This window comes from Aspergillus costaricaensis, assembly GCF_003184835.1.
Source record: "Aspergillus costaricaensis CBS 115574 unplaced genomic scaffold BO79scaffold_15, whole genome shotgun sequence".
NCBI classification, from domain to species: Eukaryota; Fungi; Ascomycota; class Eurotiomycetes; order Eurotiales; family Aspergillaceae; genus Aspergillus; species Aspergillus costaricensis.
Genome location: NW_020291815.1, coordinates 318,812 through 336,553, shown reverse-complemented (window position 1 = coordinate 336,553; position 17,742 = coordinate 318,812). Strand labels below are relative to the sequence as shown.

Below are 17,742 nucleotides of genomic sequence, written 5' to 3'. Positions count from 1 at the left end.
CCCCCCCCCCCCCCCATCGTCATTCATCCTTCCGGTTCTTCTTCTTCTTCTTCCCTCTTTCCTCTTCTTCCCTCTCTCTTCTCTTCTTTTTCTTCTTCTTTCTCTGTACTTTACTCGTTTATTCGCTTCCTTCCACAATTTCCTTCTTCAGACACTCTCCCCGTCTTTTTCAATCACACCAACACATCTTCAAAATGCCTCGTCAATTTTTCGTGGGTGGTAACTTCAAGATGTATGGAAACCCCTCCATCCGCTGCCCCGCCAGCTCTTCACCAAATATCGCTTCACCTTCAACGAGCCCGCTGGCTAACGAATGACTTCTGCGTTACTCTCACACAGGAACGGTACTGCGGATAGCATTACCTCCATCATCAAGAACCTCAATGCCGCCAAGCTGGACGAGTCCGCCGAGGTGGTTGTCTCTCCCCCCACCCTCTACCTGCTCCCCGCCCGCCAGGCCGCCGGCGAGAAGATCGGCGTCGCCGCTCAGAACGTCTTCGACAAGCCCAACGGTGCTTTCACCGGTGAGATCAGTGTCGAGCAGCTCCGTGATGTCAAGATCGACTGGACCATCATTGGTCACAGCGAGCGCCGTGTTATCCTGAAGGAGAGCGACGAGGTAGGTCTACCCCGCCAAATATTATTTAGTTGGGTTGGACTAATATTAACCCCCATCTAGTTCATTGCCCGCAAGGTCAAGGCTGCCATTGACGGTGGCCTCAGCGTTATCTTCTGCATTGGCGAGACTCTCGAGGTATGTGGGCCTGTTACTTTTCCTGATTTTGCTTTTTTAACCTCGCGACTACCCCTCTTCGAGCTCGCGGTGACCCGGTGAGATGAACCGAGACTAATGCAACCCCCCAGGAGCGTGAGGCCAACAAGACCATCGACGTTGTCACCAAGCAGCTCAACGCTGTTGCCAAGGAGCTCACCAAGGAGCAGTGGGCTAAGGTTGTTGTCGCCTACGAGCCCGTCTGGTAAGTTCTCTATCAATTCGTCTGGCCTGCTGGTCGCACGCTAACCCCAATTCAGGGCTATCGGTACCGGCAAGGTCGCCACGACCGCCCAGGCCCAGGAGGTCCACGCCGCTATCCGCAAGTGGCTCGTTGATGCCATCTCCCCCGAGGCTGCCGACAACACCCGCATCATCTACGGTGGTTCCGTCAGCGAGAAGAACTGCCGTGACCTGGCCAAGGAGGCCGATGTCGACGGATTCCTGGTTGGCGGTGCCAGCTTGAAGCCTGCCTGTATGTGTACCCTTTCAACTGGTTGATGCAGCTTACTGATTATTCTGTTGTAGTCGTTGACATCATCAACGCTCGTCTGTAAACAATTGAATGATTGATGGACATGTGATATGATATCCGAATCCCAATAGGCGGGGAAGACAGCCTGGGAACTCTGCAGACACCATGACCAATTGCAGAGCATGAAAATCTATAAAGAATATAAAAAATCGAATCTATACCAAATAAATCCAATTTGAATACTACCATTAACCTTACCTTCCCCATGCACCCTCTGTAACTATAACTCTGGACTACTCTATCAATTACCTAGTAAGTTGCAGTATAATCATAGCACATATCATAGTATCTACATCCATCCCCCCACGCCCCATATAACCCGTCATATAGATCAATACTAATATACACAAGGATCACGACGAATACGACACCGAAACCCCCACACCCCTCCAATACGACTTCCTCAAACCCCCAGACTCCCCACCACTCCCATCAGAAGCATACGACGAGGAAAACGAACTCGGTCCCAACCCCACCCCAGCACTGACCAACAACTCCTTGACCCGTCCCTCCCACAACAACCGCACATTCCATGACTGATCCACCCGGATCTTCAACACGGATTCGTTCTCCTCCTCCTCTACTTTCCCCTGTCCCAATCCACGGCCCACTAGATCCTTAAGATCATCAGGGGGTGTAGCTGTAGACGGATGCGGATGAGGAAACAAGCTCTCGCGAATCTTCCGTTTTGCCCACTCCACCCCATCACCATCATCACGATAGCGGGGTTTACTCTTCCGCCAGAGTTCGCACCCGGCTACCATCTCGCTTTCCCAGCTATAGACATTGAATCCGAAGCGGGAGCTGAATGCCAGGTTTGGAGACGCGCGGAGCGAGTAAGTCGTTGATAGTGAGCCCGTTAACGGGGTCAGTGTAAGTGTGAGAGTATAGGGGAATGTCGAAATCGGAGTGTTGGCATTAGCACTACTAGTACTGGTTGAAGAAGAAGGAACATCCGTAGCAGCAGGCAACGTGCTAAACCTCAGGCCCGTGGACATGCCAATCAGCGACGAAACAGGCGAATAGTAAGCCTCCGCGCCCGCAGAGAGCAACGACAACCTCGGCGAAGACCCCGAAGGGACAGGATCCCTAGGATCGGGCCCGAAGTTCCATAGTCCACGCCAGCCGAAGAGGGCATTATCCGTACTGAAGAGGTACTCGTTGTTGTATTTCCCCGTGTTATGGGAGAGTTGCGCGAGGAGGGAGGCCTGCGGGGCGGATTTGGAGAGCGGCGGGCCGCGCGTTGAGCAAACTGCTAGGGACAACTGCATGGTTGGGGAGAGACGACGCAGGAAGAGGGCATTGAGGGTTGTCGGGGGTGGGAGGTGGAGGGTTGCGTGGAAGAGGGTGGCTTTTTTGCCGATGGAGTTGTATGCGGAGGGGGAGGCATCGTTGAGGTTGTTGTTGTTGTTGTCGTCGTTGATGAGGATGGTTTCGGCGATGGGGGCAATGGGTGCTTGTACTTGGCGGTAGCCTGGGGAGAGCTTGCGGAGGGGGATTAGGGCACTTCGGCTGGGGAAGCTGTAGAGAGGGACGGTGCTGAAGAGGTAGGAGACGGAGCCGTCGATGAGGCCGACGGTGCCGAGGGTGTAACTTGTTGCGAAGTGCGGAGTGGAGAGAGAGGAGAGATGGACGCGGAGGCGCTCGGGGGTGGAGAAGTCGAGGAGGGCTGGACTTGTTGTTAGTGGTGTTTGGATGGAGGTTGAGAGGGAAAAGGGCTGGTATGCATACACTGCGCAGTGGCTGTCAGCGACGAGTACGAGTTGTCGCGGTTCCAATTCGTCGCCTCGGCGAAGGCGAGTTGGATGTAATCCATGAAATCGAGCATTGTCGGGGATGGTGCAGGAGCAATGGGATAGATCAAGCAGCCTCAGTAGTGAGACCCATCCAGCACGATACAGCCCACCATTGACGGCCTGGGCATGCAGTAGAGTATCTCGATGAGAGTGAGAGTGAGTAGATGAAGCGGATTGAAGATGAAGCCCGCAATCAGCTCATTTCCCGAAGCAGACTAGGGCAGATAGGGGCACGGATAAGCCGCGCGACAACAATAATCCGGGCGTTATCGACAGCCGCAAAGAAAAAAAATCATTGGATCTCGAATCCACAATTTCCCGCGCCGGCTTCTTGCAATTATCACCATTTCAACCTACTCGATTTCTTCGGTGCCTCCTTCATTCTCCCAATATTACTAGTGTCTAGTACTTTTCCACACCCCGATCAATCACCATGCCTCGTTCCAAGCGTGCCCGCGTCGTGCACGAGTCCAAGACCGTCAAGAAGTCCCACAAGGAACAGACCCGTCGCCTGTACGCCAACATCCGGGAATGCATTGAGAAATACGACCACCTGTTCGTCTTCGGCGTCGACAACATGCGCAACACCTATCTGAAGGATGTCCGTACCGAGTTCGCCGATAGCCGGTTAGTAGTTCTTCCCCTGCAACTACCCCCCGCCTATCCCCAAGATGCCCCTCCCCTCCAACAACAACCACCCATGCAAAGTAAACTAAACTAACCACCTGAAAACACAGTCTCTTCTTCGGCAAAACCAAAGTCATGGCCGTCGCTCTAGGCCACAACCCGGAGAACGAAGCCGCGCCCAACCTCCACAAACTCAGCCCCTACCTCACCGGCGCCGTCGGCCTTCTTTTCACCTCCCGCGACCCCCAATCCGTGACCGACTACTTCGACAACTTCAGGCCGCTTGACTTCGCCCGCTCCGGAACCGTCAGTACCCGGGCCTTCTCGATCCCCAACGGTCAGGTGTATTCGCGGGCTGGAGAGATCCCCGCCTCCGAGGACGAGCCGCTCAGCCACACTATTGAGCCGGAGTTGCGGAAACTTGGTGTTCCGACTCGGTTGGTCAAGGGCAAGGTTATGTTAGAGTTGACGGAGGGCCAGGAGGGATTCCCCATTTGCAGGGAGGGAGAGGTGCTCGATTCGAGGCAGACGACGCTGTTGAAGATGTTTGGAGTTGTTATGGCTGAGTTCCATGTTGCGTTGAAGGCTCATTGGACGAGGGAGTCTGGGGAGGTGGAGATTCTGGAGAAGGATGAGGCTGGTATGGAGGTTGAGTAAGTTTGTTTAGGTCGGTTGATGATGCTTTGAGAAAAAGTTTCGATTCGGTTTCTTTTTTTAGAGTCGGGGTCCTGCTGGTGGTGGTGGTGGTGTTGCCTTGGTGTTGGGTCATGGTAGGTTTTTCCTTTCAACTTCTGAAGGAAAAGCTATCCATCTATATGTGGACTTGTAAAATGTCCAGCCGGCCTGACACGATGAACAACTCCCACAACCACCACCACCACCACTCCCCACGCCCCTTTGATGATGAGATCCCCTGGGCATCTTTGGAGTTGGGTTTAGGCGTTTTCTTTCAATGATTGATTGTCGATTTTTCGACTCGTATGTGTGTTTCGTGTCTGATTCGGTATATACTATTCTGCTTCCGTTGATGAGCGTATGACGGACATACCGATATGAAATAAACCAATCCGAACAGTTCAGTTATAGAATAACATCTCTCTCAAGTTCACCTAGGCTGAGGACTACCATTACTGCTACTAGTATACTTAGTACTTAGTACCTGACGTCCTGACGATGGCAACTAATGCCACGGATGATGAAATATTTACATGACGATGAGATAGGGCATATGTCACACACCATGGATAATAGTATATCATTTACCTTCATTTACTTACTGCATTGCATGTTGGCAATCAATCGGCCATGACTGACACATAAGTTTTTCTTTTTGACACAAAAACAACCCTACCTGATCATCTTTCTTACCTGAAACGAAACCCAGATCCCAACCCGTAAAAAGCTCCGCCTGTGAAGACAAAGTGTTGACTATCTAAAGTACATACTTACCCCCTGAAGAGAAGTAGCGGCCGCACACCGGGCCCAAGGGAAATAAAACGACATGAGTAAAAAAAAGAAAAGGAGGACACGAGTAGTAACAAAGACAAGAGAGAAAGAGAGCATGAGCATGACAGACAGGGAAAGAGGTGTCCATTAACAGCGCGGTATCTGTGTCTGCTGCAACGGGTGGGAAATCGACCTTCGAGGGGAAAATTTGCGCCTGCCTGCTCCAAAGGGAAGATGGATATCTCGTAACGTAACCAGGATTACGAAGGAAAGATGATGCATACGGAGCACTTCAACTGTTGTGAGTTATACGATGGTTGAAGTCCGATATAGCACGGAGCTTGAGCCTTGTTTTGACCTTGCCTTACCCATTGCTGCAACGGGGTATAACAAGAGAAGGACCAAATTAATGATACCCACCAGCAAACCGTCACTGAACACTGGAATGGGGATATCCTTCGCGGACAGACGTTCAGTATCTTCTTTTGGCACGGGGGTCATCATACGAATCATCTTCATGGTATCGCTTCCGCCCGTAGTCGTCGCCCCGGCCTCCGTACCTGTCACCACGATCGCGGTCGCGTTCACGGTCCCGGTCACGGTAGCGATAGCTATCCCTGTCACGGTCCCGGTGACGGTCACCGTCGCGGTCCCGATCCCGGTCTCGACGATCGCGGTCGCCAAACCCGTCCCGGGGCCTGATGGGTTCTCTGTTGCTGCCAGTAGCGCCGCGGGGTTCACGCTCAAATCTGCCGCCGCCAGGGGGACCACCACCGAATCCACCGCTGCGTCCGCCTCCCGGACCTGAAGGGGCGTTGGGGGGAGCCTGTCCACCTCCACCGAATCCGTTGCGACCACCTTGGTATCCGACACCTCCACGGGGCCCACCAAATCCACGATCACCGCGGAATCCTCCCTTGAAACCACCTCTGCCGCCGAACCCACCACGGAATCCACCACCATAGCCGCCGGGACCAGAGGGGGCGTTGAAAGAGCCAGGGCCGATAGGTCGAGAGGGCAACGCCTTGGTGTAACCACGACCTCCGAGGCCACCACCGAAGCGACGAGGCTTCCATCCCTTGACTGTACGACCGCGCTCGACGTCTACCAAGACACGGCGGTCCTTAATGCGGATACCATCCGTTTCCTTGTAGGCAGCTGAAATCGTGACAAAAAGAAAACTAGGTTAGCATCAAGAAAGTATGGGGATCCGATACCAGTCTGAATCCAGAGTGAGAGGCGACTAGATCTGTAGCAATACCTTTCATATCCTTTTCGCGCTCATAGACAATAAAAGCATATCCTCTGTGTGGTTTCTTCGAGCCCTTTGGCGTTACGGTGTCTTTCACGATGCGAATCTGGGAGCAACGTTAGTCATGTGTGTAACCCATCAAGCCCACTCGGCTTGTGACAGTACCCGTTCAATAGGACCGAAACGGCCAAACTCCCGTTCCAGGTCCGATTCCTTAACATCGTAGCTCAGTCGAGCAACAAACAGCGTCTTGAACGGATCGCCTCGTGCTTGTTGGTCGTTGGATGGTTCATCTGCAAACAAATCATCAGTATTAGCATAGAAAAAGCCCAGAACAGATGTGATGATCATACAAGTCTCGAGGCCTTCCGTCAATTGCTTGTCAATATTCTCTTTCTTCTCCACCTTCTGGCGCAATTTGCGCTGGATCCAGCTTTCCGTAGGCGTATATGGGATTTCTTCCTCGTACTTCTTCACCTCGGGCAGAAACTGCGCAATGCCACCAATGCTACTCTTCTTGCAGTCTTCTGGGGCACGGTTGATGGGGGTGACATAACGCAGAGGCGGGCGAGGTTGGAAGAGCGCCAGAAGCGGAGGGGGGAGCTTGTCCGTCATGTTGTGCCCTCAGCCAGTGCTCTGAATAAACGTGAAAAATTAATTCAAACCCTTCAGAGGCATCGAGGATGAAAGGACGAGATGGGGGAGAGGAGATATGGCGGTCTTTTGTCACTTGGTCCTAGTAGCAGCGTTGGGGGGAGTTTCGCGTTCCTCCCGTCAGGTGCTTGTCTGCTTCTGGAACCGCTAGTCGCGGTAGCCGAGCTTGCCGCTGCACCCAATGACGGCCCTGTATTGGAGGCGGCCCTGAAAAGTCCCCGAAGGTTGTCCCTCGAGATTGTTGGAAAGCTGTTGACGCCTTCGCTGTGAACATACAAATCCCAGATAGCCGCAATGCCTCTTCAAGGGATCCGGACGGTTACGGCCGCTAGAGTATGTGTTTCTTTGGGATCTTATCCGTCTGTGTCTCCTAGACTAACTTCATCATCCAGAACGGTGTCGGTGCCTTTATCCTACAATGCAAGCGGTTGGATTTCCACTACTGTGACTGGGCTGGTAGTTCCCGGGGCATGGTGTATGTTCTTCTTTCTCTTTAACGATCAGCTTTGATCGGAAAATACTGATGCTTGTTCGTGATAGTGCCTACCTCAAGCACCACCTTCCTGCCTTCGCGAAAGCAAACCCTCAGATCGAAATCCGGGTATCACCGCGGCCACACAAGCACCCCGTAATCAAGGGACACTACATCAACGGACGGGAGAAGGCGGTTTGCGTGCGGAATCTCGAGCCTGAGCAAATAGGCAAGAAGGCCGATCTGTTGAAGCAGGCCAGCGGAGAGAAGTTGAAGCGCACCAAGAAGCCCGTCACGAGTATCAACGAGAGTGTCAGAGGCATCTGGTCCCCGTACCACGGTGGCTACAAGTCGGTGTAAAGATGGGGGATTGTGCGATCATACGGTGGTGTTCTTTTTCTGGGTCAAATATCATTTCCTATTCGATGTATTATGGGTTACTTCATCTGTTTTGTGTACCTGCCTTTTGCGAACCCGACTCTGTCTTTGTTTGAACGATATGTATCATATGTACAGAATGTCTTTATTTGATATCCCATGAAATGGGCTCCCGCTTCCCGTATGTAGCATCGTAATTATCAGGAAAGTAAAGTGTCATTATCCACATGGATGGCACCGACCGGACCACCACCTATACCCAAAACGCTCTCTATCCCATAGAGGTAAACACAAACATAATCCCGCCCAACCGAAACAAATGCAATGAGGGTATCAAAATGTTGCTCGTAAATGCCAAGGTAAAAGTTCAGAAAAGAAGCCCCGCCCATGCGCCACCATCATCACATGCTATTATTGTGCAAACGCCAGAGATGGTATGCAGCATCATTATAGATAAATCTGGAACATTGACTTGGGCGAACTAACGGGCTTCCCGCAACCGAATACCTGGCATTTAGAGAAAGGCTTAGCTTTAGAAGCGTTCTTTTTCGCCTTCGACAACGATCGGTTCGAGGCACAGTCGCCACAATACACCTACGGTCAAGGTTAGAAGATGGTATCGAACGTCGTTGACTCGGGAATCACGTACATGTCCACATTGCTTGACCACCCATATCTGCTGTTTGGTTTCGTCACCAGTGCCCAGTTCCATATCACAATTCGGGCATACAACCACATCGTCTTCTGCAACATTTCGGGTGAACCCCTCCGGTGGCGGACTTGGAGGTTTGTAGGCGTTTGCAGGTGTCCTTTGTCGTGTCAGGCCCGTGAGTTGATAGTCTAATCCTAACGGGCCATCCACATCCAAATTGATCGTTAGATCTATAGCGCCCGCCGGGCCATCTCCGATCCAGAATGACTCCACATCACTTATAGGAGGATGTCTCCGAAATCCTCGAAACGCTAGGTCCGGTCTGCCATGGTCTCCAACCCGTACAGGTGGTCTCGGGGACCGAAACTGTAGCATCTGCTGCCACAAGCTGGGCATATAGAAACCTTCATTGCTGCGCGGCGGAGGCGGAGGTGGTGGTTGTGGCGGCGGCGGCAACTGTGGCCGCCTCACAGTGGCTCCGATGAACTCGACTTCGGGGCTGCTGGGGGGTTGTTGCTGGTCATTATCGTCCACCTCTTCCTCTAAATCAACCACTTCCGTAAGGATGTCCCTGGGAAATCGGGGAGGACGCGGCCGAGAAGCTTCGTTGGTCGTACGGGACTCTTGCAAGGACGAATTTTGATAGGGTGTATCGGGCTCATCGGTCAGGTCTATCACATCTTCAGACGGCTGGGTTGTGGCCGGTCGGCGGAGGTCGAGGCCGTCCCCGGGGTAGCGCCGAAGCGGTGGCAACGAAGGCCCCGGTGTTGCGGAAAGGGATGATGAAGATGGTTCTCCGGATGGACGTCCTGAAGAAACTTCGGATATCTCGCGGTGAGTTCTCTGGAAGGTGGAGTCGGGCGTCAGTTGAACCTCCAATCCCTTGATCTAGCACGGGGATACCCCGCCTCCATGAGGAGATTCGAGGGCAGACGGGGAAATTTGATACGAACCTTTCGGGGGCGAGAGCCCACAAACAAGACACCTGAATCGTCACTCATCCCGGAAACCAATCCGCAGGGGAAGACGACGGTGTTGGAGGGGAAGAGAAGGTGGGAGAGGGAAGAAGGGCGAGGGGAGGGCGGTTTGATGGCAAGAAGAAGGTGAGGTAGTAGTGAGTTATTAACAGCCGGTGTTAGGCCTCACTTGCGGTTGGTGGAACGCCATGCTTAGTCGTGTTAACGAAGTGGTCTGGGTCCGAGTGCCCTGCGGTCAGGAGTGGCATGTCTCCGGTTCAACTCTTGCTTTTTGCCTCACTGAACACCGTGAGAGTTTGTCCAGCATGCCACTCTTCAGTGAATGGACGGACCCTCTGGAAGTACTACTGGGTACTAGTAAGAGTTCTGGCACTCGCAGTTCCAGGGTAGTAATCCGTGGAAATTCAGAGCCAGGCGGAGTGGTTCAGTTGCGGAGGGAAGACAAATATATTTTAGTCTTATAATTTAGTAGTATGAGGGTTCCCGCCGACTCGCCCAGCACCCCTCGATCACTGCGTGAATGACTTGTCACCATCCATCACCAATTGTCACAGCAGTAGGTAGTAGGTCTGCTGACAACTCAGATTCTGGTGGTTTCTATGCTCATGATAATTCCATTATAATCCGGGTTCGTTATTGTTGCCAGGTGGCTTCTCCTTCCTTTATTCTTTGGGTTTGGTCTGAGAGGGAAAAAAACAAGACGCCGGTGACAGAAAAGAAACAACAACAAAAAAGAAGAAAGAAAAAGAAAGAAAAGTAGCACCGACAGCTAGAAATACAGAACAACAAATGGAATTTTCACTCCGTATCCATAAGTAGGTATCATAATTACTGTGCCGTCAGCTCCGTCACGCCTCCCTCGCTGTTCAACGCCACGATAGTCTGGGCGGCAGAGCCCCAAGCCGCCGCAACCGCGGGCACCGCACTCCGCAAGGGCTCGGACCACGACTTGGAGGACTTGGTGTATTGGTGCACCGTCAAGCCACTAGGTCCGGCGGTCAGAAGGAACTGTCCAGTGTAATCCCAGTTAATCGAGTCAACCTGACTGCCCGTCTCCAGAACCTTGCTCTCCTGTGCGCTACGGAGATCCCAAATGGATACAGTGGTCGAGTTCTCGGTAACAGCGGCCAAGAAAACACCGTTCTCGGAGAAGAAAAGGGATTTCACAGGGCTGGACATGGCGAAAGTGGCAGCGGACGCGCCAGTCTTGATATCGAAGATCTTGATTTGCCCGTCCACGCCACCAGCCGCAACCAGGTGGCCGTCAGGGTGAATCTTGACCGAGAGAAGAGCTGAAGAAGAATGCAAAGTCAGTCATGTCCGGACATACAATTTATCGTCGGGCTACTCACATGCGTCACTGAAAATCTGAGTGATTACCGAGTTCGTCGTGAGGTCATACAGAACATAGCTCTTGTCAGCGCCAACCGAGGCAACAATGTCACCGGTAGCATGCACGGCAAGCGCGGTTGCGGCTCCAGCATGAGAGTTGAAGTTGGCGACCTCGTTGCCGTTCTCGAAGACCTTCACAGAGCCCGTAGACGATGCCACAATAGCCTTCTCGCCTGCCCAAACGGCATCGGTAACTGGCCCGTTTGCCTGCAGGTTCTGAACAACCTGCTTCTGGGAAATGGAATAGATGCCAACGGCACCGTCCGCGCCGCCGATGAGTGCCAGCTCTCCCGACGAGTTAACGGCGAATGCCTTGCTGCCGGGGTAAAGAGGGTTGGAGCTTTCCGTAGGCTTGTATGTGGAGATGGCTTCAGCCGTAGCCCAGCCTTCCGGAATCGGGCGCTTACGACGTGTCTTGGACAGCCTGTAGATTGTTAGATATACCGAACACAGTAGAATCCTATACATAGCAACTTACGATGCCTGCGTGCTCTCAACACGTGCCAGAACGGCCTCGGGCAGACCAATCGAATCAACCTGCATAGCTTCACCACCGGAGGCAGCGGCACTCCTGGCACCGACGGTGACCTTGGAAAGGGCATCACGGGCCTCGTCTCTCTCCTTTGTCAACCGAGCAATCACGCGAACGGCGGCATCGTGCTGGTAGAGCGCGGAGCTCAGTTCCTGGCGAGTCTGTGCCAAGGTCTGTCGCAATGTGTAGGTTTCAAGAGCCAAGGCATCCCATTCTTCTTGGAAAACACTGAGCAACGAAGGAATGGATGTGAGGGTGGGAGGTCTAGGGCGGACGACGCGCTGGGATTTGACATCAATGAGGTCGTCTGTGGAAAGCTCCTCTCCATTCACGGGATCTTTTCCATTCTCCGCGATGTAGGCTTCGATCAGTCGCTTTTCAAAGACGCTGCCTAGTCGAACATTAGCTGCATTACGTCGCATCAATGCTTTCGAGGTTGGACATACCGCTCTTGGGCGAGACGACGGGCACTTGCGGTGCCTCTCCCGAAACTGTTGCACATCAAACATCAGTAATTGGACCTGCAGGAGCAATAAATTGCATGACTTACTTGCGCAAAGCATGGTATATGATGTATGTTGGTTGATGGAGGACGAGGTTGGTTCGACGCGAAGCTTGCGGCTCCTCTGGACTTTTCGACCTCGCCCGATGCGGATTAGCGCACCGCAGCCCACTGATTCCTTGGCGGGCCAGCCAACTTCTTTTGTCGGAGTATACCAAGTCGCCTTTTATTTCTATTCCATGCTCATATCTAATTGGTGCTTGTGTCTGTAGCTTGCGAGCGAGGCTTCTATATTGTGCTACTGCGCTACAGTTGACCCGGAATATCTTTATACGAATTCATTGTGCATGGTGTCTTAATAAGGAGTGTCACGTCATACTGTCCACATTCGCTCGCTATTGAGCTGCTGTAACATCAGTCCTACTATTTTCTTGACTATTATAGAATAGAGAAAGGCTGACAGTGACTCTGCGGCTGACATAGCCATGTCATTCAAATCAAAGGACCTCGCATATGGTACGTTGCTTCGTCTCATACTCCTCGTTGACATCGAACTAACCGTCTTCCAGAGGCGAAGCAGCCTGCCTTCTTACAGAGACTGAAGAACCAATACGGAGATACCTCTGGTCGCCTCGAAAGACCCATTGCACGGCCGCGGAAACCGAGGGAAGACAATGACGACGATGGCCCTACCTACGTTGATGAAGAGAGCAACGAGATCATCTCCAAGGAGGAATATGAAGCCTTAGTACGTGGGGAGGATAACAAGGATACCGAGAACTCCAATAAAAATACACAAGAGCCTGCGACGGGCGAAGAAGGTAAAGCGAATACTCAGGCCGAGGCACCTGTCTCCAAACAGAACGTGGCCGAAATAGGAGGGCCACGGAAAAGGAAACAGGCCAAAGTAGTGGGAGAAGACACTCCCAGTGAAGAGATCGAGAAGGTACCAAAGAAAGAACCAGGCACTCGGAAGCCAAAGCAAAAGAAGAAGATCAAGCTATCCTTCGATGAAGATGACTCATAATGACAGGATTTGAGTCACTTTATACTACAATAATGATACCCTATCATGGCCGAAGAAGAGATTTTGTATCGCTTGTTCAGCTTCTTTTTTTCTAATCCAAATCTTGGTAGACACATACTTAGTTAGGATGATACCATAGAATGATGACGATGATTGAACAGAGAGAGTATAGCACTCGGGTCCGCTGTAGTCATAGTAAATTCGTAGCAATTAATAATCAAGGGCTTGAACCTTTAAAGACCATGTAAAAGAATCTTCACATATAGTATATTAACCACATCTCCTACTGTCCAGGTCTGGCGTGAATTCCACTCTTTAAATCCGAGGAATAAGGCAAGTTCTTCAAGCTCGACATTTCCCGCGACGAGTTTTTCTACCAGATTCCGCAGTTCGCGGCACGGAAACCCAACGAAAGAGCAACTTTCCGGCCTGGATTTTACCTTGGACTCTGGGAGCTGTTTGGCAGCACCAGCAACATCCCAAAATGCCTGTTGTTAACGTGGATGATCTCGTCCGTCTGCAACGGAGGCCCGATGACATCCGCAATGCAAGTTACCCCTCCATCCATCCCACTTCCATCATCATCATCTTTGCTCCGTCCGCCATCACTAACAGCCATCCCAGATCTGCATTCTCGCCCACGTCGTATGTACTTTCTGCTTGTCCAAGTCTATCAGACTACATCCGTCTATGAATTTCTCTCTACTCACACCTATTTAGGATCACGGTAAAACGTCCTTGACAGATAGTTTGATTGCCACCAATGGCATCATCTCACCAAAGCTGGCGGGCAAGATCCGCTATCTGGATTCCCGTCCAGATGAGCAGCTCCGAGGCATCACCATGGAGTCTTCTGCCATTTCGCTCTTCTTTTCTATGATGCGCCGTCCTGCTCCCGACGCTGCGCCCGTGGCGAAAGAGTACCTGATCAACCTGATCGACTCGCCAGGCCATATCGATTTCAGCAGTGAAGTGTCGACCGCATCCCGTCTTTGTGATGGTGCCGTGGTGCTTGTAGATGCCGTAGAGGGTGTCTGCAGTCAGACAGTCACGGTGCTGCGTCAAACCTGGGTGGAGCAATTGAAGCCCATCCTTGTCATCAATAAGATCGATCGACTAATCACGGAGCTGAAGATGAGCCCCAGCGAGGCTTACTCCCATATGAGCAAGCTGCTGGAGCAAGTCAATGCTGTTATCGGTAGTTTCTACCAGGGTGAACGGATGGAAGAGGACCTCCAATGGCGAGAGCGCATGGAGGAGCGTGCTAATGAATCTGCGGCTCGCTCCAAGAAGCATGAGCAGGATGACGAGCCTACAGCCGAGTATGAGGAAAAAGACGATGAAGATCTTTACTTTGCACCAGAGAAGAACAACGTCATCTTCTGTAGTGCTGTCGACGGCTGGGCTTTTACAATCCGTCAGTTTGCCGCCATCTACGAAAGAAAGCTCGGAATCAAGCGCACTGTCCTCGAAAAGGTGCTCTGGGGAGATTACTATCTCGATCCCAAAACAAAGCGAGTTCTGGGTTCGAAGCACTTAAAGGGACGTGCATTGAAGCCTATGTTCGTTCAGCTTGTCTTGGACAGTATCTGGGCGGCATACGAGGCTACAACAGGCACAGGCACAGGAAAGGGGTATGTAAAACGGTAAATACGTGATGTACATCTGCTAATTTGAACAGCGACCCGGCTTTGTTGGAAAAGATCACCAAGTCCCTGAACATCAACATTCCGCAATACATCCTGCGCTCACGCGATCCCCGCAACATCATGACCACGCTGTTCTCGATGTGGCTGCCTTTGTCTACTGCCGTGCTGGTGTCCGTTATTGAGTACCTTCCCAGCCCGCCAACTGCTCAAGCAGCTCGGTTGCCAGCAATGATCGAAGAATCTCCTGGCTCCCAGTTCGTGGATCCCAAGGTGAAGGATGCTATGGTCAACTTCAAGACCCAAAAAGATGAGCCTGTCATTGCCTACGTCAGTAAAATGATGTCCATCCCGGAGAGCGAGCTGGGATCGAGCAAGAAGCGAGCTGGTGGCACCATGTCGGCAGACGAAGCTCGGGAGATTGCCCGCAAGAAGCGAGAGGAGATCGCCAAAATGCAGGCAGAAGCCAACGGCGACCAGACAGATGAGTATACTCGCATAACATCCGCCTTTGAAAGGACGACCATATCAGATGATCAACCGGCCGAGAGCGAGGAGAAGGATGACCCTGAACATCTCATTGGATTTGCCCGTCTATACTCCGGAACCCTCTCAGTGGGAGACTCGGTGTACGTCCTGGCACCCAAGTTCTCGCCGGAGAACCCGCATGCCAGCCCCGTACCCCAGAAGGTTACCGTCACCGATCTCTACCTCCTCATGGGCCGCAGCTTCGAACCTCTTCAGTCGATACCGGCAGGTGTCGTCTTCGGTATTGGCGGTCTTGCAGGCCACGTTCTCAAGACAGGCACTCTGTCCTCGCAGCTCGAGGGCAGCATCAACTTGGCTGGTGTCTCCCTCAACACGCCACCCATCGTGCGAGTCGCCCTAGAGCCCGTGAACCCAGCAGACCTCAGCAAGATGGTAACTGGTCTACGTCTCCTCGAGCAAAGCGACCCTTGTGCGCAATACGAGGTTCTCCCCAGCGGCGAGCACGTCATCCTGACCGCCGGTGAATTGCATCTCGAGCGTTGTATCAAGGATCTCCGCGAACGTTTCGCCAAATGTGAAATCTCAACCGGCCAAACCATCGTGCCCTACCGGGAAACCATCATCAGTGCCCCCGAAATGGCATCTCCCAAGAACCCCGAGCTCGGACGAGGCGGCGTCCAAACCACCTCCTCATCCAAGCAACTGACCATGCGCCTGCGCGTGGTGCCGCTCCCTGAAGCCGTCACAGACTTCATCTCCAAGCACGTGGGAACCATCAAGCGTCTGCAAACCGAGAAGCGCACAGCAGCCGAGACCCAGTCCAGCGAGGGAGAACAACCCACCAACGGAACCACCACGGCCGAAAGCTCCCAGCAGATGGAAGCCAGCGACGCCACCGGCGAGGCCCGCGAAGCAACCTCCCTCTCCCTGAAGGACTTCAAGCAAGAACTGGCCAAGCTGTTCGAAGACGAAGCAACCGACGACAAGGGACGCTGGAAGGACGTCGTCGAGCGGATCACAGCCTTTGGCCCACGACGCGTTGGACCCAACATCCTGATCGATGCAACAGAGGTCAACACCTGCGAGAAATTGTATGCCCCCCTCCTCCTTACACCCCATATCACAAGATTCCTCACCTATCTAACACATAAACCTATGTATAGCCTACTCGAACCCCACCAACAACAACCCCAAATCAACACCGACACCAGCACCCGCGAAGCCCTGATGGTCCGCGACCTCAGCGACAAGATCGCGCACGCCTTCCAACTCGCAACCGGCCAAGGTCCTCTCTGCCAAGAACCCATGCAAGGCATCGCCGTATTCCTCGAATCCGTCTCCATCAACACCACCACCACCGACGAAGACCTCGACCTAGGCCGTCTAACCGGCGAAGCCATCCGTCTCGTCCGCGACAGCATCACCCAGGGCTTCCTGGACTGGAGCCCTCGAATCATGCTAGCCATGTACAGTTGCGAGATTCAAGCCTCGAGTGCGTAACCTAACCCCTTACCCCCACACCTTCCCCCTTACCCCCACCAGATACTAAAAATCAAAACAGCGGAAGTCCTCGGCCGTGTCTACGGCGTAATAACCCGACGCCGGGGCCGAATCCTCTCCGAGGTAATGAAAGAAGGCACCCCCTTCTTCACCATCCTATCCCTCCTGCCCGTGGCAGAATCATTCGGCTTCGCGGAAGAAATCCGTAAGCGGACGTCCGGGGCAGCGCAGCCTCAATTGATCTTTGCGGGCTTTGAGGCGCTCGATGAAGATCCGTTCTGGGTTCCGGCGACGGAGGAGGAGTTGGAGGATTTGGGTGAGTTGGCGGATAGGGAGAATGTGGCCAAGAGGTATATGGATAATGTGCGGCGGAGGAAGGGGTTGGTTGTGCAGGGGAGGAAGTTGATTGATGCGGAGAAGCAGAAGACGTTGAAGAAGTAGTAGTTCTTCTTTTTCATCGAATTATTGTTTGGGGTGGGTATATAGATGTTGTTAGTGAGAGAAAAAGTTAAATTGAATTATATTAAATTAACTACAATAAAGGTATATGTATGTGCCCTTGTATGTAATACTTCCCAATCCACATAAAAAATCAGAATAAGGAAGCTCTAAACAAGGGTCGCAAAGTGAGTATAAGACCTTGCGCGGTAACCGTTCATCTACCTCACATGACAAACACAGCTTAGCATTGGGAAAGCCAAAGCCATGTATACTAAGGAGGAAAACAAGAAAACAAAGACGTCCTAGGGTAGTAGCTAACTGGAAAAGCAGAAAGTGTGAATGTGGTTTCATTTGTATCCCTTACAAGGATCAAAAATAATGTTAGGATGTCCGCGATGCGGGTTGGCAGTCATGTCATGTCATACGACTAGCCGATGATGTGAGTACATCAACTGTTAAAAATATGTACAGTCATGTCGAGTGTAGTAGTCTGCTTGCCCGGCGGCAGTCATATGTATGCACTCGCGCGCTTCCGCGACTGTCTTCAGAGCAAAGCAAGCTGTAAGCAAGCAGGGGCCGGCCTAATCATATGCGAGCGCGAGCGCACCGACCTCAGGTACTGCTGCAAGGGCCTGACTCCTTCGGGATCAGT

General features: G+C 52.4%; 9 protein-coding genes across 9 annotated transcripts; 5 read left to right on the top strand and 4 right to left on the bottom strand.

Moving 5' to 3' along the window:
• Nucleotides 1-56: 56 nt before the first annotated feature.
• BO79DRAFT_194570 (triose-phosphate isomerase TPI1) lies at nucleotides 57-1,493 on the top strand. The gene is made up of 6 exons (XM_025681059.1): nucleotides 57-232; nucleotides 340-619; nucleotides 680-754; nucleotides 865-977; nucleotides 1,033-1,247; nucleotides 1,301-1,493. The coding sequence occupies exons 1-6, from the start codon at nucleotides 195-197 to the stop codon at nucleotides 1,327-1,329; spliced, it is 750 nt and encodes a 249-aa protein (XP_025539698.1). The 5' UTR covers nucleotides 57-194; the 3' UTR covers nucleotides 1,330-1,493.
• BO79DRAFT_172829 (mitochondrial distribution and morphology protein 10) lies at nucleotides 1,473-3,245 on the bottom strand (the record flags this gene model as incomplete). The annotated part of the gene is made up of 4 exons (XM_025679650.1): nucleotides 3,039-3,245; nucleotides 2,280-2,976; nucleotides 1,796-2,231; nucleotides 1,473-1,556 (listed from the first exon to the last, which is right to left on the bottom strand). Coding segments are annotated over exons 1-4 (1,314 nt in total), but the record flags the coding sequence as incomplete, so codon positions are not given.
• Nucleotides 3,246-3,426: 181 nt separating this feature from the next.
• Nucleotides 3,427-4,812, top strand: BO79DRAFT_172828 (ribosome assembly factor MRT4). The gene is made up of 2 exons (XM_025679649.1): nucleotides 3,427-3,730; nucleotides 3,841-4,812. The coding sequence occupies exons 1-2, from the start codon at nucleotides 3,537-3,539 to the stop codon at nucleotides 4,385-4,387; spliced, it is 741 nt and encodes a 246-aa protein (XP_025539696.1). The 5' UTR covers nucleotides 3,427-3,536; the 3' UTR covers nucleotides 4,388-4,812.
• Nucleotides 4,813-5,648: 836 nt separating this feature from the next.
• On the bottom strand, nucleotides 5,649-7,043 carry BO79DRAFT_147731 (U1 small nuclear ribonucleoprotein 70 kDa; the record flags this gene model as incomplete). Its single annotated transcript, XM_025678520.1, has 4 exons — nucleotides 5,649-6,334; nucleotides 6,438-6,534; nucleotides 6,594-6,721; nucleotides 6,782-7,043. 4 exons carry the CDS (start codon nucleotides 7,041-7,043, stop codon nucleotides 5,649-5,651), a joined length of 1,173 nt encoding a protein of 390 aa, XP_025539695.1.
• Nucleotides 7,044-7,321: 278 nt separating this feature from the next.
• On the top strand, nucleotides 7,322-8,084 carry BO79DRAFT_237580 (mitochondrial 54S ribosomal protein mL43). Its single transcript, XM_025684718.1, has 3 exons — nucleotides 7,322-7,415; nucleotides 7,475-7,557; nucleotides 7,623-8,084. The coding sequence occupies exons 1-3, from the start codon at nucleotides 7,377-7,379 to the stop codon at nucleotides 7,912-7,914; spliced, it is 414 nt and encodes a 137-aa protein (XP_025539694.1). The 5' UTR covers nucleotides 7,322-7,376; the 3' UTR covers nucleotides 7,915-8,084.
• On the bottom strand, nucleotides 8,076-9,660 carry BO79DRAFT_287404 (putative RING finger domain protein). Its single transcript, XM_025688577.1, has 3 exons — nucleotides 9,538-9,660; nucleotides 8,582-9,427; nucleotides 8,076-8,526 (listed from the first exon to the last, which is right to left on the bottom strand). Exons 1-3 carry the CDS (start codon nucleotides 9,583-9,585, stop codon nucleotides 8,380-8,382), a joined length of 1,041 nt encoding a protein of 346 aa, XP_025539693.1. The 5' UTR covers nucleotides 9,586-9,660; the 3' UTR covers nucleotides 8,076-8,379.
• A 423-nt stretch (nucleotides 9,661-10,083) lies between these two features.
• BO79DRAFT_237578 (WD repeat PRP19 family protein) lies at nucleotides 10,084-12,067 on the bottom strand. The gene is made up of 5 exons (XM_025684717.1): nucleotides 12,036-12,067; nucleotides 11,932-11,976; nucleotides 11,432-11,876; nucleotides 10,914-11,377; nucleotides 10,084-10,853 (listed from the first exon to the last, which is right to left on the bottom strand). The coding sequence occupies exons 1-5, from the start codon at nucleotides 12,046-12,048 to the stop codon at nucleotides 10,390-10,392; spliced, it is 1,431 nt and encodes a 476-aa protein (XP_025539692.1). The 5' UTR covers nucleotides 12,049-12,067; the 3' UTR covers nucleotides 10,084-10,389.
• Nucleotides 12,068-12,251: 184 nt separating this feature from the next.
• Nucleotides 12,252-13,014, top strand: BO79DRAFT_194550 (DUF4604 domain-containing protein; the record flags this gene model as incomplete). Its single annotated transcript, XM_025681058.1, has 2 exons — nucleotides 12,252-12,503; nucleotides 12,557-13,014. The coding sequence occupies exons 1-2, from the start codon at nucleotides 12,473-12,475 to the stop codon at nucleotides 13,012-13,014; spliced, it is 489 nt and encodes a 162-aa protein (XP_025539691.1). The 5' UTR covers nucleotides 12,252-12,472.
• Nucleotides 13,015-13,462: 448 nt separating this feature from the next.
• On the top strand, nucleotides 13,463-17,149 carry BO79DRAFT_172811 (GTPase RIA1). The gene is made up of 6 exons (XM_025679648.1): nucleotides 13,463-13,561; nucleotides 13,639-13,659; nucleotides 13,735-14,648; nucleotides 14,696-16,240; nucleotides 16,313-16,641; nucleotides 16,711-17,149. Exons 1-6 carry the CDS (start codon nucleotides 13,499-13,501, stop codon nucleotides 17,088-17,090), a joined length of 3,252 nt encoding a protein of 1,083 aa, XP_025539690.1. The 5' UTR covers nucleotides 13,463-13,498; the 3' UTR covers nucleotides 17,091-17,149.
• The last annotated feature ends 593 nt before the right edge of the window (nucleotides 17,150-17,742 follow it).

Bases quoted from the DNA above. Each gene is read 5' to 3' on its own strand.
- BO79DRAFT_194570 (XM_025681059.1), top strand. From the start codon at position 195: ATGCCTCGTCAATTTTTCGTGGGTGGTAACTTCAAGAT. The intron at 233-339 runs GTATGGAAACCC...ACTCTCACACAG, and splicing joins GTGGGTGGTAACTTCAAGAT to GAACGGTACTGCGGATAGCA. The intron at 620-679 runs GTAGGTCTACCC...ACCCCCATCTAG, and splicing joins TCCTGAAGGAGAGCGACGAG to TTCATTGCCCGCAAGGTCAA.
- BO79DRAFT_172828 (XM_025679649.1), top strand. From the start codon at position 3,537: ATGCCTCGTTCCAAGCGTGCCCGCGTCGTGCACGAGTCCAAGACCGTC. The intron at 3,731-3,840 runs GTTAGTAGTTCT...CTGAAAACACAG, and splicing joins ACCGAGTTCGCCGATAGCCG to TCTCTTCTTCGGCAAAACCA.
- BO79DRAFT_237580 (XM_025684718.1), top strand. From the start codon at position 7,377: ATGCCTCTTCAAGGGATCCGGACGGTTACGGCCGCTAGA. The intron at 7,416-7,474 runs GTATGTGTTTCT...TTCATCATCCAG, and splicing joins GGACGGTTACGGCCGCTAGA to AACGGTGTCGGTGCCTTTAT. The intron at 7,558-7,622 runs GTATGTTCTTCT...TGTTCGTGATAG, and splicing joins GGTAGTTCCCGGGGCATGGT to TGCCTACCTCAAGCACCACC.
- BO79DRAFT_287404 (XM_025688577.1), bottom strand. From the start codon at position 9,585: ATGAGTGACGATTCAGGTGTCTTGTTTGTGGGCTCTCGCCCCCGAAAG. The intron at 9,428-9,537 runs GTTCGTATCAAA...TCCACCTTCCAG, and splicing joins TGGGCTCTCGCCCCCGAAAG to AGAACTCACCGCGAGATATC. The intron at 8,527-8,581 runs GTACGTGATTCC...CCTTGACCGTAG, and splicing joins TGGTCAAGCAATGTGGACAT to GTGTATTGTGGCGACTGTGC.
- BO79DRAFT_237578 (XM_025684717.1), bottom strand. The intron at 11,877-11,931 runs GTATGTCCAACC...ATGTTCGACTAG, and splicing joins CGTCGTCTCGCCCAAGAGCG to GCAGCGTCTTTGAAAAGCGA. The intron at 11,378-11,431 runs GTAAGTTGCTAT...AACAATCTACAG, and splicing joins GTTGAGAGCACGCAGGCATC to GCTGTCCAAGACACGTCGTA.
- BO79DRAFT_172811 (XM_025679648.1), top strand. From the start codon at position 13,499: ATGCCTGTTGTTAACGTGGATGATCTCGTCCGTCTGCAACGGAGGCCC. The intron at 14,649-14,695 runs GTATGTAAAACG...TAATTTGAACAG, and splicing joins GGCACAGGCACAGGAAAGGG to CGACCCGGCTTTGTTGGAAA. The intron at 16,241-16,312 runs GTATGCCCCCCT...ACCTATGTATAG, and splicing joins GTCAACACCTGCGAGAAATT to CCTACTCGAACCCCACCAAC.